At 42.0% G+C, this 16819-nt stretch overlaps 2 protein-coding genes across 5 annotated transcripts in view; both read right to left on the minus strand.

Moving 5' to 3' along the window:
- lhx9 (LIM homeobox 9) overlaps positions 1–5050 on the minus strand; it is a 13800-nt gene extending 8750 nt beyond the window's left edge. The window contains exons 1-3 of one of the 4 annotated variants that reach the window (XM_020612101.1): positions 4841–5050; positions 1277–1515; positions 133–335 (exon numbers count right to left, since the gene is read on the minus strand). In XM_020612101.1, coding sequence (XP_020467757.1) covers positions 133–335; positions 1277–1456 — 383 coding nt within the window. In that variant the 5' untranslated portion in view covers positions 1457–1515; positions 4841–5050. Of the gene's footprint in view, positions 1–132; positions 336–1276; positions 1947–4840 lie in introns of those variants that run through there. The other 3 variants (XM_020612103.1, XM_020612102.1, XM_020612100.1) reach the window with 3 other exon arrangements.
- Positions 5051–9971: 4921 nt separating this feature from the next.
- Positions 9972–16316, minus strand: cunh1orf53 (chromosome unknown C1orf53 homolog). Its single transcript, XM_020611995.1, has 3 exons — positions 15763–16316; positions 13311–13412; positions 9972–11153 (listed from the first exon to the last, which is right to left on the minus strand). Exons 1-3 carry the CDS (start codon positions 16033–16035, stop codon positions 11082–11084), a joined length of 447 nt encoding a protein of 148 aa, XP_020467651.1. The 5' UTR covers positions 16036–16316; the 3' UTR covers positions 9972–11081.
- Positions 16317–16819: the final 503 nt, after the last annotated feature.

Genomic DNA, 16819 nt, shown 5'->3' on the forward strand with positions numbered 1-16819 from the left:
GGAAAGGGCCTTTAGCACACATGGGCCACTGTGGGTGCAGTGGGTGTACACGCGTGCATGTTAGTGTGACAGAGAAAAAGTCTTAGACTAAAAGGTACAATTATCTAAACGATTAGCCTTCATTTTTCTTACCTGTAGTAATCCTCCTTACAATAGATACTCCCATCCTTGGCAAAACACGTTAGCTCCGACTCCAGCGCTAGTTTACATTCACAGCATTTGAGGCACCGCAGGTGCCACTGTTTGTCCACGGCCAGGAGGTAGTATCTATCCGAAATCTTGCCGCCACAGCCAGCACACAGAGCAGGCTTCTCCGGACTCATAGAAGGCATGGTCTGGGCCAGAGAGACAGAGGAAAGCTCATGGAAACGACTTTCTTCAAGAGACTGGTAGGAAAGTCGTGCAATATACATGATGCAAAAACAGTGACATCGGGCCTTTGGCAGCTCTGACTATGAACTGAACTTTTTAAAATCTACCAAGACCTCGTGAGGAGCACTTTAAACACACCGCCTTATGTTCTCCTAGGCCTCACTGAAGGAATGAACCCTACCTAGGAAACACTTTGGTCTGTGAAATTCATTAAATAGTGAGGAGAATGAAAGACGTGTATTGCTAACCTAACGTTTTATCAGTTCACTCCCTCCTCTCTTCGTAAACACGAAATGTAAAGCAAACAACAAATTCACTGCTTTGGCTACAAACAGATAAAATATCAACATTTAGAAGTTGAAAGCAAGAAGCACAAATTAAGGTATAATACTACTAATAATATACATTTAAATAATACCACCAGCAATAGCTTGTGTAAAATAGCCATGTTTTTCATGTCATTAATTAAAATATTACTGCAACTATAATGGCTAAGCAGCAACCAAAATAACAAAGTAGCTTACTACAGCTTTAATGCAAGCTACTGTTTTATCTGATGACAAGTGTTTCACATCGTTTTAGAGACAACTGCATGTAAAGTTGCAGCCAATGTGTGTGTTTTATTTATTTTTGCAGTAAATTGAGCAGCTACTAAAATAATGGAAAATTTAAACTAGCCATATTAAATTTATTCTTGAAGAAAAAAATGTGGTTGTAATTAAAATATATTCTAATTTAGCACAAAGAGGTAACGGGAATCCTCCTGAGCAGTCTCCTACTTACCCCCAAACCAGCAGCACATTACTTTGCACGTTAACGGTGCCACAGTCGTCGTTTACGCAGGATAGAAACGACTTTTAACCTGAATTCAGACACAGGGAACACAGCTCGACCTGGTTCTTACCGACTCTCTCCCGTTGAGCTGCACGCCTTTCGCCAGGCGCGACTCCGTTTTCGACCTTCTCTCCATCTCCTCCATGATCCCTTGGATGTGATCCCCGGAGATCCCGTGGAAAAGCATGGCTCCCGGTCCTGGACGCAACGTGCAACTGCCTGCCTCTGTCTTGCAGCCCACAACTTCCATATACTGTACTGCAGCGCTGCGCCCTGCTCTCTCAGCGCATCCAACTGGGCTCTGAGATTCTGAGAGGCACACAAAACAAAAACACAACCCCAGAGATTCAGATCACCTCCTCGCCGGGGTGTGAAGGCAACTGGAAGAAAGGAAAAGCGAAGAAACTACAACATGGGTGGGACAGAAGGACTGGTGTTTGTGCACCAGCTTTTTCCTTCTTCCCGTGAATGTCTCTTCTCCAGAAAAAAAATGTATAGTCCAAATGATGCGAGAAACCGGTGTGGAAGTGGTGGCGGTGGCGGGGAGGGAGGAGGGTAAGGGGGCTACAGTGTGAGCACTCGCCAAAAATAATGACACAAAGTTTTTGCTGTTTCTTTTTTGGTGATTTCTTTCTCCCGATATCCCAGTCAGGGGTTCCTTGGTGCTTGGAGGTCAGATTGGGACTGCCTGGATTTGAGAACCGTGTCCTATTTGTGAAGAGAGCAAAGCCTGCCCAGTCTGAATAATTTGGTAGGAGGAGTTCCCCCCTCTCTCTCCTCTCACTCTGTGTCTGTCTCTCTCTCTCTCTCGCCATCGCCACTGATTTCTATTCACCAACAAAGAGCTGTCACTCCTCTCTGAAAAACTCCCGATTCTGGCTGCGGAGCACCGTGATGGTACTGACATTTTCTTTATTTTTATTCGTCCATTTAACGGGGACGATGCTGGACTGTAGGCAGAAGTTGCATAAACCGAAACGGACTTTAATTCCAATGAAAGCATTGTATTTATTTGCAGTGCCGTTTGGAGATGTATTAGTGTCAGAAATATAAACCAGTAATTCTTCTATGATGTTATTTAAGAGAGTTATTAGGTTGAATTCTGAGCCTGAACCTTGTTATGAAATTCCATTATTACGCATCATTAAAACGTCATTTTTATCAGTTTCAGGGGTTTAATTAGCTTTTAATTAGGTGTTAGGTTATCCCAAAATAAGTGTGTGTGTGTATGTGTGTGTAAATGTATTGTCTGGGGCGGGGCAGCGATCAGTGATAGGCTAGAGGGCGGGGACAGATTAATAGGAAAAGAATAAGATTTTTTAAACAAAAAAATGAATTTTGTTTGAAAATAAAAGCCCTCTTACCCCCTGACAACCGATTTACCCCAGTAAAATAATTTCCCATCAACTCGTGGTGATGCTATATAGATAAGACTTGATTTGACTTGGCAACGAAGCAAACTTCCTTTTTATATACTGTGAATCTAGACGGCCTTTTCTGTGCACAATTCATCTTCCTTCCATTAAACGATCATTTAAAATAAGAGTTATTCAGTGTCGGGGTTTCGTACAGTCCCTGCCTTTTCTCTGTCTCTTGAATTGGGCCAAAAGCTTGTTAACCCGGAGGAGAGCTGATGTGATTAGAAGAGAAACAGGGCTGCGACTGTATGTTCCATTTGTCATATGCAACAAGCAGTGAGAAGACATTAAAAAGCAGAAGGCCTCCAGTTGGTGGTCTCCACAGGGAAGTCACCGCATATTTTCAGAAATTCACGTTTAAAAAGAAATACCATATTGCTTCATCTGTGCAGGAGACTGAGAAGATAATAAAGATGTGTGTCGGTTTTAAAGAGTGTGAAAACTATTCAACGCAAATGAAAAGAGAGACCAAACGACACGTTCAGCACGCAGGCCGAACACGGTGCCAACAGGCCAAGATGAGGCAGTTCACGGTCTGTATTTTGACAAACACGACACAAGCCTTTACGATCTCCGTGAGGTCAATGATTTAAAGTTTAGCCATAAAACAATAGCTGCACCGGCTGAATCTGCGCCTCGGCCCTGGTCCCATTAATAGATTTACAGAGGCTCAGGGGGGTTGCAGGTGTGGATGCTTCATCTCAAGACATGTTACATTATCATGTGCAGCCCCTCCCCACACCTCACACTCCACCCCCCCACCCCCACACCATGAAGTTGTGTTGGCTTTAATTGGAGGCCCCTTGATAGCAGCGCTATAAGCCGAGGCTTGAACCCTCCTGGACGGGTTGGACCTGCAGCTGTTCTGAGACGCACAGCCTTCATTTGCGCTCTGTCAGTGTTTCAGGGCGGCGAAGGGGGACTCAGAAAGGACACAGGGATTTCATTTCACCTGGACAAAGACACCCTGACAGGAATGATCAGCTCAGCTCTGTGTGATATTTAATCTAACTGCTGTGTGATGTGTGTGTGTGTGTGTGTGTGTGTTTTATTTACTTCTGTTTCTTCTCCGGATATTAAATAAAGGCGCCTAATGATTTCAAAACTGGACTTGCTCACATAGCTGTGTACAATTAGAATACATACATGTTCCCATGTCTCTTTAGGAAGACATCTATCACACTGTTAATGTCGATAAAGAACACGGTTTTGACCCGTTGCCTCCAGCAGTGACATTTGAAGTGATTGAAGAGGGTTTAACAATGTGTCAGTGAACACCAAGGGGCTGAGGGAATCACGCCTTTTGTGTTGTCGTTTTGTTTTGTTTCCTTTTTTTTTGGTACCTAATTAGGATATTACCTGCAAACAAAAATAAATAATGACCCGATTTTTTATTCTTAGTGTCACATTAGTGGGAAATCGGAACTAAGCCCACACATGAAAGCTTTTACAAAAAAAAGTGACAGTGTTTACTTGATTAGGAAATAATATTTGGATTTTGGTAAATATATCCAATTCAATACGCAATCTAGTGATGTATGGTACCTGTCATATTTCATTACCTGCTTTGTGTAAATTGAAGAAAATGAATCTGGGCGGTTCTGTGTCATTTTTCATTTAGTTTCTGGTCATGATTTGTCCTAATTTAAGAGCCGTGATCTTGTTTCACTAAATCAAGGATCTAAAAGCAAATAAAAATGACTGCTCATTGGTGTTTGCTTTATTTAATACATGACAAAACAGAGAAAGAAAAAATAATAATAAATAAAAGCAGTGTTAACAACCATGTTTAAAATGGCGTGTGAGCCCGGACGGCCTGGTGGACACTGACTTTTATCATCTAAATATGATTCAACAACATTCATGATTCAACAATGAGCAACTCATTTAAGAAAAGCGTCATTCTACATTATTCCACCATTTTAAGACAAACTCCTCTGCTATATATTTAAATAAGCAGGATTATTATTGTGCTAAGAAGATTTGTTCAGAATATTCCGTCAATATGAAGGTCGACTGGGTTTAGCGTGCACGTCTCTGTCTGTCCAGGAGAATATTACACCTATAGGAGAAATACGTGCCACTGTATTTTAACACGCATCCGATCGGTCGCGCATTGCTTCACACGCTCTTCGCCGTGGCGCTTTTTGCTGGAAAGCCAAGCCTGTGTTATCATTACCATCATTACATCCGCCAGAAAACAGAAAGCGTCCTACCTGAGACTCTCCTGTGTGAGATGCTTGTGCTGCGTGAGGAGCTCCGGACTGAGCGCAGTGCGCAGAGGAGAAAGAGGAGTCTCTGCCGGTAGATGGGGGCTGTTCCTCGTTTCTCAGCTTACAGATCTAGTTCGAGCGTCAGTTAAAACACAAGACATTTAAATATTCTTCTTCCATATGGCAGTCCCGAGCACACCGCAGCGCGCGCACGCACAAAAAAATGCAAACCCACAAGCCAATGGCCTCTTCAGAATGTAGGATATAATGTGTGATGTAGTTGTGAATTCAAGAAGGATAAAGTCTGCAGTCGGTGGTGGCCCAGTGGCAAAAATACCATTATATTCAACTGGATTTATCTCATGAATATTAGGCATGTTATTACAACAGATTAAGAATTCAGTTCCTAACATTTTAGGGTTTTTTTTTTAGCTATAAAAGACGAGTAACCTGCATTTTGCAATCAAAATTATAGGTGGGTTCAATCACAAATAGCATCCCTTAAGGATGGGTCCACACTGTAGCTTAGGAACTTCAAGTCAAATGAATTCGGTCAGCTCTAATTTCACTGGCTGGGGTGCAGAGGTCCCTGAGTAACTAGAGTGGTCTATAGTCAAACTATAGTTCACTCAATCTGAAGAAGCTATGCAGCACAGCACAAGCCTGAGGAGAAAGGATGTGGAACTGAATAACAATATCAAATCGAAATCATTTTCTATATAAAATGCTCACTATATGTTGAATATTTTGATCCAGTGGACTTGGAGCTAAATAAGAGAGAATAACATAACGCCTTTATTGTGGTGGCAAACAATTAATATTATAATACATTTAAGAATAATTCACAAGAACCCTTTACCTCCCTGAACCACTTTTTTCATTAGTTAAGATCCTCCATGGCTACAATATTGAAATCATTTCCTTCTTATGTAGCCAGGAACAATTCTAAACAGATTTTGCCTCATGTTGCTTCATCTAATGAATAAAGAAATGTTGATGAAGAATTCACCGCTGTTTAATAATTTCAAGGCTTTGGTCAAATTGGAGGAGGTTTAACCTAATGAGACTACGCTTTCTTAAAGTGCTACACAAATGGCCACAATATTAATATTAGTTTTCATTGTATTGGTGCACTAATTATAGGCTACTGTCATTATTTACTGGATGGTTATACACCTGAGAGGATGAACAATGTGACAACAAGTCATTAAATAATAATTCCACTGCTGGTTAAAGTGCATGGTGCCTCCACCTGAACTGTATATATACTGGAAGCTTGACAAAGGGGAGTCCTCCAGAAAACAGGATGCCCTAATCCCACTCTGGCCGCTTGGAGAACACCACACTGGGGTGTAAACGGACTCATTTCAATTGACAACAAGTGAATAGGATATGGTGGGTACTGAAGCTGGGAGCAAAGGGAGACAATTAATGACATTTCTGTAGCGTTTGCATAAATGATCATGTGCCATACTGCTAACAGTCATTTTGCTTTGCTCCTTCTGCCCGGGTTGACATCACAATGTTTCTCATCAATAATGCAACAGCGCTGAGATCCATTTTACTGTGTACCACAACACATACCACACACGCAGCATTCTCCAAGCCCGACACCCAGATGGGGCCTGCAGTGTGCATGGCTCCATGGTGAAACCACAGACAGAGATGCCTGCCTGGCTCCTCTCTGCTGCAGGGCATGGTGGTTAGATTACCACACATCCAGGGTTCATCTGGAGTTATCATTTCTGGGTCACCTCAAGTGACACTCAATTTCGCCGAGGGAGCTCTTAGTCACCCCCAAAGCATGACCAGAAAAGGAGCGGAGGAGAGGTGGAGGTGAGGAGTTGAAAAGAAGCAAAGGATGAGGAGGAGGAGGCTGGATCCTCTGTGGTGCAGGGAACCACAGGCTAAACACTGTCAGAATGAAGGAGAGGAGTGAGGAGGGAAGGGAGAGAGGGAGCAGAAACAGAGGGAGGAGTGAAGCACTGTAAAGCATATCACAGTCACATGAGCCAGGGAGGGTGGCTGGTTGAGAGGATGGTGAGATGTCCTAGAAGGATTTACAAACAGAGCGGACATGGCTTGATAATTACCGGAGAAAGGGAAATATCAAAATGCATAAGCATGGATGAAATATAGCCAGTTTCTAACTGCCAAATTAAAAATGACCAATACTGATTAAAGAATAGATAAGAATAAGCATATCAATAGATTTTTCAGGCAAACTTAATCAACATTTAAGGTTTTTCATTTCCATATTTATTTCTCTCTCACCCCCCCACCCCCCACTCTGGAGCTCAAATCACAACCTCAGTCCCTGGCAGATGGAGGATAGGAGAGAGAAGCTCTTAACTAGCCAGCCTGAGCCTCTGCTCTCTGCACACCAACTGCTGCCTGTCTCCCCTCCCTGCCTCCAGAACAGCTCCAACTGCACACTTCCACCTTCACACACACTCCCTCCCCTCCATCTCCTGTGGGAACAGAGCATCCTCCTGGGGAACGGTGTGCATATTAGTCCATTTCTGGCCACACTAGAAAGGACATGGAAACATAATAGATGGATGTTCTTTATAGCTGTATAACCTTACGGGGTAAAGCGGACCGGTTTAGCTGATGCTTGTAGATGTTGTGTTGTCAAACAGGCTCCTTCCTTCTACTTCAACTATTCACTGAAGACAGAGTTGGATGGGACAGTGTAAAGACATTAGAGGTTAGATAGCATAAAAGGTGGAACATGCAGTAGCGTCACTTGCCTTCTGAGTGCAGACAAAAAATCATTGACATGACTGCATCAGTGTAAAACAGGCCAAAGTGCTCTTTGAGCACCTAGGAGCCTGTGACTGCCTCTAACTATCTTTTACCTGGGTTCATCTGGTGGCCATGACTTAACCTGGCACGAGCCCGACCACCAGTTGCAGTCTAAGGGAGAAACTGCGCCTCTGTGTTATTTGCAGCCCTGTCTGTCCAAAGGAATCCAGTGCACTGACTGTCACTCAGTGGCCATGTGTGTTTTTTATCACTAATTCTACCACAGGGATCTGGTTGTCCATATGACCACTGTGGAGGCTGCTGCCCTGAGGCAAGCTGACACTGTCTGTGTAGAACGACCAGACGTTGATGTAGGCGCTGCTCAAATGCTGCTAGAATATCAAGACACATGTGCACGCGCACACACACATGTACATAGCAGCGCCTGGCCAGTTGCTGAGACTGATGTTCCTTTCAGCCATCATACAGCTGACACTCAAGTTTTTTTTTTTCCCAGCCAACTCTGTGTCAGTTCCTGGCTGGGCTGGCCAGCAGTGATGGAGACACTATGTAAGTGAATGTGGTTAGGGCTGCTGGCCGCAGGGCTGCTGCGCCTGTTTGAGCTGGGAGGGAGGGGCTGCCTGGCCTGTCAGCTGGTTGTGACTAGAGCCTGTCTGGTCACAGTTCCAACCTGGACAGCTCTCTCTTTCTCTGCGGCGAGTGCCATTGCCCTGTAGAAAGGCACATGGTATATGGCTGCCACTTCTGTCCAGCACAGCATATGCTCCGGCTGAAGGTCAGAGAAGTTCTGTCCAAAATGCCTGAAATAAACACTTCACATGTCTGGTTGGCTGTTGTTGTAACTTGGGAACACAACTGGACTGAGGGAATACCACTGTCAGTGCAGGCTGTGTGTGTGTGTGTGTACAGTATTATATACTGACAAATAAAATTGTAGAAAAATAAAAGAATCTACATTTTGTAAGAGTATTTTCACAATACAGGGAAAATCAGCAAAATAAATTAAACCACAAAAAGAAAGTAATTTCCAGAGTAATACCATTAATGTTATCAACCTAATGTTATAGCTACAGCCAGTGTTGGTGAGTAACTAGTTACTGTAATCAAGTTACAAAATACATTTATTAACTGCAGCCAGCTACAGTTACCAAGAAAAAAAACATGTAATTAAATTACAGTTACTCATCAAAATGGTGGCGATTACAAAGTGGTTATACGTGAATATGTTCTTTGGGGTAAAACGCTTGGAATAACCTCGTTTCATTCCGTTGCTTTGCATCTCTTCGCCTCACAGAAACGCTTTTTTACTGGTATGTTTCTGGACAACGCGGGTCAGAAAAGACACAGGGACAAATCTAAGTGGACGGATGGTTTACAAGGAGCTGTCTCTACATCTAGAGTCCATCCAGCCATTCATCTCCCAATTTAAAACAGTTTTAGAAAAGTAATCATAGCGTGGATAAAGTAATAATTTAGATTCCTTTGATGAAGTACTTAAAGTAGTTACATTACAGGGTAACTAGTAATCTGTAACCTGTTCCATTTTGAAGGTAACCTTCCCAACACGGGTTAAAGCCTAGTTATGTAGAGACAGGACACCAAATATGATAAACTGGATTATTTTTAATTCATTGCCTTTTCACTGTGGATATATATCTGTTTTACATTTTAAAGTGACACAATTCAAGACCATGTATTTAGACACAACGTATACGTTAAAACCACCAGTGGTGGATGGGGTAGATTGCCAAGTAAAATTCTCCATAAATCTGTCAAAGGGATTCCTGTGCTGTTTGTGTCTAAGTCAGCAACTGCTAGGCTAGAAAGTGATGAAAAAAAAATTCAAACTGTGCCATCACTGGATTGGGAAGACGTGGAGGGATGAGGCAGGCATGAAAGTTGGCCTATTTCATGGTCAGGCTGCGGGAACGCCGAGGCCCTGAATGGCAATGCATCTACTTTAATGTGACAGACAAGTCCCTAGGCAAAAGGCGCAGAGCCGCGGCAGGCAAGCAGGCCCAGGTACTTGATGAGTATGACACCTTCACCGTCCCGCTGCAGAAATGTTGCTGCCACACGCTCCGCTGCCTCGGTTTAGAATAACACCAAATAAATTCGCCTCTCATCCCGCCTGACGACGCGTCCCCGAGAACCTGTCCTCCCCAGCACTGTTGGGATCACGAATCTCCTTGTAGCCGCTCACAGGGCTTTGCTCCGATCACTAAGTACTTGCCTTTGGGACCCACCTGCCGAGGAAAAATTGTGGCCACGCCAGTAGGCGGCTGCGACACAATTCTGCGGCAGACACATCCTCTCATCCTGACGCTGTTTGCCCAATCAGGCGGAGACAGGCGAGTGTGTGTGAGAGCGAGCGCCTGAAGGCATCGCGCTGCCTACCCACATGCACTCACAAATCAAGTGGCACAGCTTTCTCCAACATCTCTTGCACGCACAGGTAGTACTGCATGAGCGCTTGACCTTATCTTGTACTATAACTGGGAGCTACAAAGTGCGGTGTTTAGTACAACCTTTATTCTATATTGGCCTATTAGGAGCCACGGGGTGTTCTCATGGAGTATGCATGTGTGCGTCTATGCATGCTCGTGAACATGAGCTGATCTGTTGCGGTGCTGGGATGAGAGGGCCCAGGAGTTCATTAGGCTGCAGCTCGGGAGAGCAGCCGCGGGGAGCTGTGCTGTAGTCCACCGCTGCCAGGAGGCTGAGCTGCGAGTCTGGTGGGAGGGCTGCTGTTGATGTCCACGGCATGTTTGTTAACAGCCTGATTCCATCAAGTGGTGTATAAGCAGAGCAGCCAAGTGTGAGGGCTGACCCTCGCCCCCTGCCTATTTTTAACAGCACAGTATTTTAGTCAAAGGTAGACAGCTCAGTTGAGCACTTGTGGGGTGTAAATGATGCTAATATTCATGCAGTCATACATTTGGGAGGAAAAAAAAAGAGATGCAAAACCAAAAGAGCACAAGATTGCATCTGACTATCCGCAGTTACTTTCGCTTATATGCCCTTCATCTTGAGGGCGAAGATCTAAAATACTCTTTCAGTTTTCATCTCCATACTCCCACAACCCTTGTAAATGCATCAGAGCAGGGAATACCACAAAATATTAAATACTTGCAAGGAGAAATGAAAAATGAAGCTCAAGGCATTTCACTGAACATTTGAGAAATATGCCTAAAAAAATATAATACAAAAATGTGATAAAAGATTATTTTACATGAGGTTCTAGTGAACAAACCTCCACCCATGTGAGAATAATAAAATTAAATAATCCTCAGAATAGTTGTTATTCATAGGAGGTAAGTATTGCACAGACATTACCCATATTTCATCATTTAGTACACAGCTAAAAATGACTCTTGAGTAGTCCAAATAACGACAGGCAGAAGACAAGCAACGTGCTGCGGGTTCCATCCTAAACAGGGCCTTACATTTTACCTTTGGTATGGCTCAGTTAGGCCTACACAAAAAATAAAGAATTAAACTGCTTCTTCATTGCAGGGTCCTTCACGTTGACTTGGCCATACGGACACTAGTGGGGGGAAAGAAAAAAGAAATGCTGCGTTAAGCTAGAGCTTCAGTCACACAAAGAACAAGACATGAACATATGCCCAAGAGCAGAGCATCCCAGAGGAGCAAAGCTTAAAACACAGGAGACCAGGACACAACCAAACACAACTACAAAACTACAGATTGATTCCTACCAACTTGTCCAAACACTTGTAGGATTATATGATTTAATTTAAGGCTTTTTCCAATTGATGTTTAAGTCAATATAATAACCATTAAACTTGAAACCAGTAATGATGCTTATAAAATAGACCCAACCCCAGTGCTAAACAAATGCACATTTTAGCCTTTCATAGGTAAAGTAACATCTGCAAAAGCAGAACCACAAAGATTTTGTTGTTAAAGAAAACTTCAATAAAACAGTAACATGCACCAAGCAGGCCATGCTTTGTGCAGCTCTCGTCTGGTTTACATCTGCTGCTCTGTCACTATCCTTGTGCTTTTTCTTCTCTCATGTGTCAACGCCAAGGCAGCGGTGATATACAGCACAGTCCTCCCCTGTATTTTACTGAGGATGTAGTCCCACAGTATACTTTGCTGCATTTTTGCCTATACTTCTTTTAAAACTATACTGACCAATATATGTGTGTGGCCATCAATCAAGCGATTCAATCAGTAAATCTTTCCCAAAACTCTTACTTACTTACAGTGACTTCCACTGAGTAACATGCGCGCATTATGGGCTGTGCACAGACATTTTTGGGGGGCAGGTGCTCAGTATAGTTGTTTTTGGCAGCCTGTTTTCATTTTAGTTTTAGTCTAGTCTTTGTGTGAAGCTGTCATTTTAGTTTTTATTAGTTTTAGTCACATTCATACTCTTTTTAGTCTAGTCTAGTTTTAGTCGACGAAAACTGATGACATTTTAGTCTAGTTTTAGTCAATGAAAATTTCCACTTCTATGTAATTAAAGTTTTTCCAAATGTCGTTTCTCCTTTTTCTCCCAACAGACCCTGGCTGGCCGGCCATCAGCCCCTTTCTCTGTCTGTGTCAGACAGACTTAACTTTGTTTGTTGTCGTCTTCTAAATAATGTCGCAAGTGGGGCTTAAGGAAGTGGCATTGCCTGCGTCTGCGCAGTGCAACCTGATGCAGCCCCTGAAGCAAGACACAGGAAACAGAAATACTGCAAAATAATAATAATAACGCGACTGAACGAGACAAAATAACATAACATTTCATTTCGTTTTAGTCAACGAAAATGAAGAGACATTTTGGCAGTTTTTATTTTGTGAACCACAATTAGTCTCGTTTTTTTCATCAACAATATTGCATTATATATTTAATTATAGTCATCGTCACACGACCAGCATTTTCGTTGCATGTCGTCTCGTTTTCGTCACGCGATAAACGTTCGTTGGCGACGATATTTAGTCATAATTTTCGTTGACGAAAGCAACACTAGTGCTCAGTAGATTTTGTGTCACGGTAGTAAGAATAATAAGAACAGCTCATTTACTGGGCTACAACTTTAAGATTTTGTCACATTCAGCATGAGCACACTTGTAAACTGTGCAGGATTCACATATTTGCACTGTTCCTTGTTGACACAGGCTGATGAACTAAAATGCCTTTAATAATAATAGTTCATAGCTTGATAGTTAATTTTGTCAGGCAGAGTTACAGAACACTTCTAGTTGAAATGTTATGCAATGATGCACAATGAAAATAGTTTAAAAGCTAAAATAGACTTAAAAAGAATGTAGTTCAGCTCAGAGTGTAGACTGAATATTAAGGTACCAAGTCATACTAACTGAAGTGACTGTGTTATTTAGGAAGTGAAAAATATACAGCACAGTGAAATCTTCCCTGCTCCTTAATTAAATTACGTCATCATCCTGTTCAGCACCATGGACAGCTGATGTTACCATAAGATGCTCTTAACAGGGAGCCACATAAACTTCCTTTTTTGTGATGTTTTGGGCATAAATTATTAAGAGCATCTGTTGAAACACTTTCAGAAAACAGAGTTAGGGCTTAGAAGTGAAAAGAACCAAAGAGGATGGGATTATAACAGCTGAACCCAACAGCCGAGGACAGATGAAGAGAAAAATAGCGCAGAAAATCAACTAAAGCGAAGTGGAGGAAGGCACAGCCCGGTAAATCAGAACACAAAGAGCTTACGTGTCTGCATGCACTGCCACAGCATTTGCCTCTCTGAAGGTGGGCATACTCTGTGAACACCTTGTACCCACTGGAAGGGTCGATATACATCTGCTTCTTTGCCTGAACATATTGAAGATATGAAAGGGTCACACACCTGCATACTTAACTATATACAATACATATACACAACCAAACACAAAGGCAAGTATAATGCTGATTATGAATGTACACAGAGAGACAGATTGCTTAGGGTCACGGACAAGAGAGAATGGAAGACCTTCATGCATAGAAACAGATGTAAGATGGTCTAATTCTTATGATGTTATTAGTGCTGTCCTTTTGTGTGCAATTCAGTCAGTGATTATTTGCAATGGTAGCACTGCTTATTTTTATTCAATGCTGATTTAAATAATGCTTAAAAACATTCAACTATTCTTTTATTTGGACCAATGACACAAGCACCTTCTGCAAGTGAAAAACACCGAATTCCTCTGCCATCCCTTAGGAAGTTAGAAAATGTCATCTCTCAGTCTGTTTCAAACTGAGAGTGCACTAGCTGGTGAGCCTTGACAGGGACAAAGGGAAAAAGGCCCCAGGCCTTTTGGTGACATGGCCTGTCATTTTACATGGCATTGCAGGGTCGCATAGTGAAGCTGGCATAGCTGGGCCCCTACTGTACTGTGCTTTCCCCACCCAGGTCCTACCACTCTCCTCAGGTTGCGGCCAACTTATCTCAACTTCACCCACACTCAGAAGCACAATATTTACAACAGCTCAGCCTAAAGGCGTGCAGATGACACTTATTCACTGCTGTCATCAGCACAGAACTCACTGGCTCTGTTTGATGGAAGAGCAAGTAAGATCTGGTGAATATGATGGATCTGACAGAAACAATGATCATCATTACTTACATGACATGTACTGTGTATAAAACACTGAATATACTGGATTTGCTTCTAGGTAAAACTGTACAAAACAGAAAAACTGTAAATGTTTTAAAATATCTCGAGGCAACTGTTTGACAGGCTTTTACAACACTTATCTATCCACAACCTCTTTGGCATATGATTCAGGAAATGTAATACCTAGGGAGGTGGGAAGGAAAAGAGTTAAGCCTTGTATCAACAATTATTACCACTTTTAGTAATTAAAATTACAGCAAAATGTTGACAAGGACCCACGGGGAAGCCTGCTCTGGGGACAGGGGGGCTCTAGAGATGCATCGCAGCTGGCATATTATCATACTCTGACACTTCTGCTGGTACAGTATCAGCTTTAATAAACAATGCTGGTTTTGCTCCAATATTATTTGTATTTATAACATTTGGCCTCTTTTGCAATTGACATTTGGGTTTATTTTCTCCAGGAGCAGGTCACTTAGTACTAAATGTTAAATATGGTGTTTTCTTTAAACCCTTATGCTAGGCATGTTGTTGTTCCTCTCTCAGCTGCTCCCCAGTTTTTTGGGGATTGCCAGCAGATCTTAAAAATTCACAAATATGATTGGGCACAGGTTTTACACAGGATGCCCTTCCTGACACAACCCTCCCATTTTATCAGGACTTAAACTGGCACAAAGAGAGCATGGGCACGTGAAAGCGCAGTGACCGGGTGTAGCCATCTTATATGGTCTCCCATCCAAGTACTAACCAGGCCTGATGCTGCTTACTTTTTAAAACCTGACAAAATTAGGAATTGGTACAGTATGTCTAAGGCTGTTACCTTGTGTTGTACTGAGATCCTTATCAATATGGTTGAAAAAAAAATATATATAAGCACTGATATATACCTCAAATACCCATTGCCCTCACATATGTTGAATATGTTCTGACAAATGGATTCAGGCAGTGGTATTAGATTTTCATTGCAGCACTACAGTTTTTTGTAATTTTATTCACTAATGACAGATTATTTTGCTCATACAGTATGGTTTAACTAGGTTCAGCTGTAGTCTAATGTAAACAATTCAAAACTAAGTACATTTACTGTAGTAAAGTACAGCTTTGAAACTGTTTTGTCTACGCATTTCAGAGAAATACGTTTAACTCGCATACAATCTGATATCTAAAATTACTTCAAGAATCAGATTTTACTTGCAAAGAATATAATCATCTTGTAAAATATGTCCAATCCTTAGAGATTATACTACCCAGTAGTAAGTAAACTAGGTACATTACAACATAAACAAGCTCAACAGAAACACATGTCATGCTACACCATTAAAACATACATGTTAACCTGTACTGGTCCAGAGTAATATACAACACTGAAAGATGTAACTTTGTAGGAATATTTGTACTTCTTGTATACGTTTTCTGATAATACTGTGCTTTTATTTAAATAATATCCAGAATGACAGCAATTCAAACATGTGGGATAGGCTGTTTCTAATTAATCATGTCTGATCGTGGCGATCTGACTGAAGAACATGGCATCATCGGATTTGCGGTCTTGAGGTGATACATCTTACCTCGCATGCCTTTGTATGGATTCTGTGAACGACCATGTCTTCCTCCGTGAGCTCTCTCGCAGCGTGGTCGTTTTCACGTCCCGTGCTGCTTGTCACCACGTCAGTGAAGTGAGCTTCACCGCTGTCTGCATTGATCTGTGACATGCTGCTGCTTCTCAGCCGCTCCGAGTTTCCTTTTGAGAGGCTCGGTATTGACATTGTTATAAGTCGTTTATTGAAATGGACACGGAGAAAACCCAGTCTACTCACAAACGATGTCCTAAGGTAAAACATGCTACTACAAAGCCAATTCTCCAGTTTAATACATAGAGTAAAAGTTGCTACACCAGAGAACTACGCTGACATTGCTCCTCGACTTGCAGTTCTGTGCAAATAAAGTGTATGATTCTGGGAAAACAAACCATCTCTCATTTAAATACAGTAACGACTGATTTATTCTTATCAAACATTGAATGTGTTACATGTTTACTCTTCCTTCTCTCCTCAGGTCTGCCAATACAGAAACATGTTGTACTTCCTCATCTTGACCGCCTCATGCTAGTCACGTGTGACCGGCTGGTAAGACAGATTCCCACAGCGCCCCTAGTGTTTCAAAGCTGTTATTAACTCACCAGGGAGTCCCCATGGTGGTATAAGGAGAACTACACCACACTTTACTGAAGGATACACAGCAAACATCACACAATAAACCCCAGAAAATTACGGAGAACATTACAATTTATTAACCAACTATCAGCGCATCATCACATGTTATAAAGCCAGAATTAAATAAATTGTCACTACTGTTGAACAGCAACATAAACAAAACCCCAGAACTTTTAGAAATCCATTGCTTGATGCATTATTTTTCAAATAAATGTTACAACTGCATAGTACGTTATTATAATTGAAGGACCAGCTCACCCAAATTTCAAAAAAGCATATATCTGTAATTACCTAGCAGTATGATATTTATTGTCCAGTTTTGAGTTGTCTCCGTGTCTGAGATTTTGGGAATACTGCACTACTATGGCAACTGGCAAAAAGACCAAAAGCAATCTATCTATCTATCGATAGA

The sequence above is a fragment of the Monopterus albus genome, unplaced genomic scaffold, assembly GCF_001952655.1.
Source record: "Monopterus albus unplaced genomic scaffold, M_albus_1.0 scaffold120.1, whole genome shotgun sequence".
Taxonomy (NCBI): domain Eukaryota; kingdom Metazoa; phylum Chordata; class Actinopteri; order Synbranchiformes; family Synbranchidae; genus Monopterus; species Monopterus albus.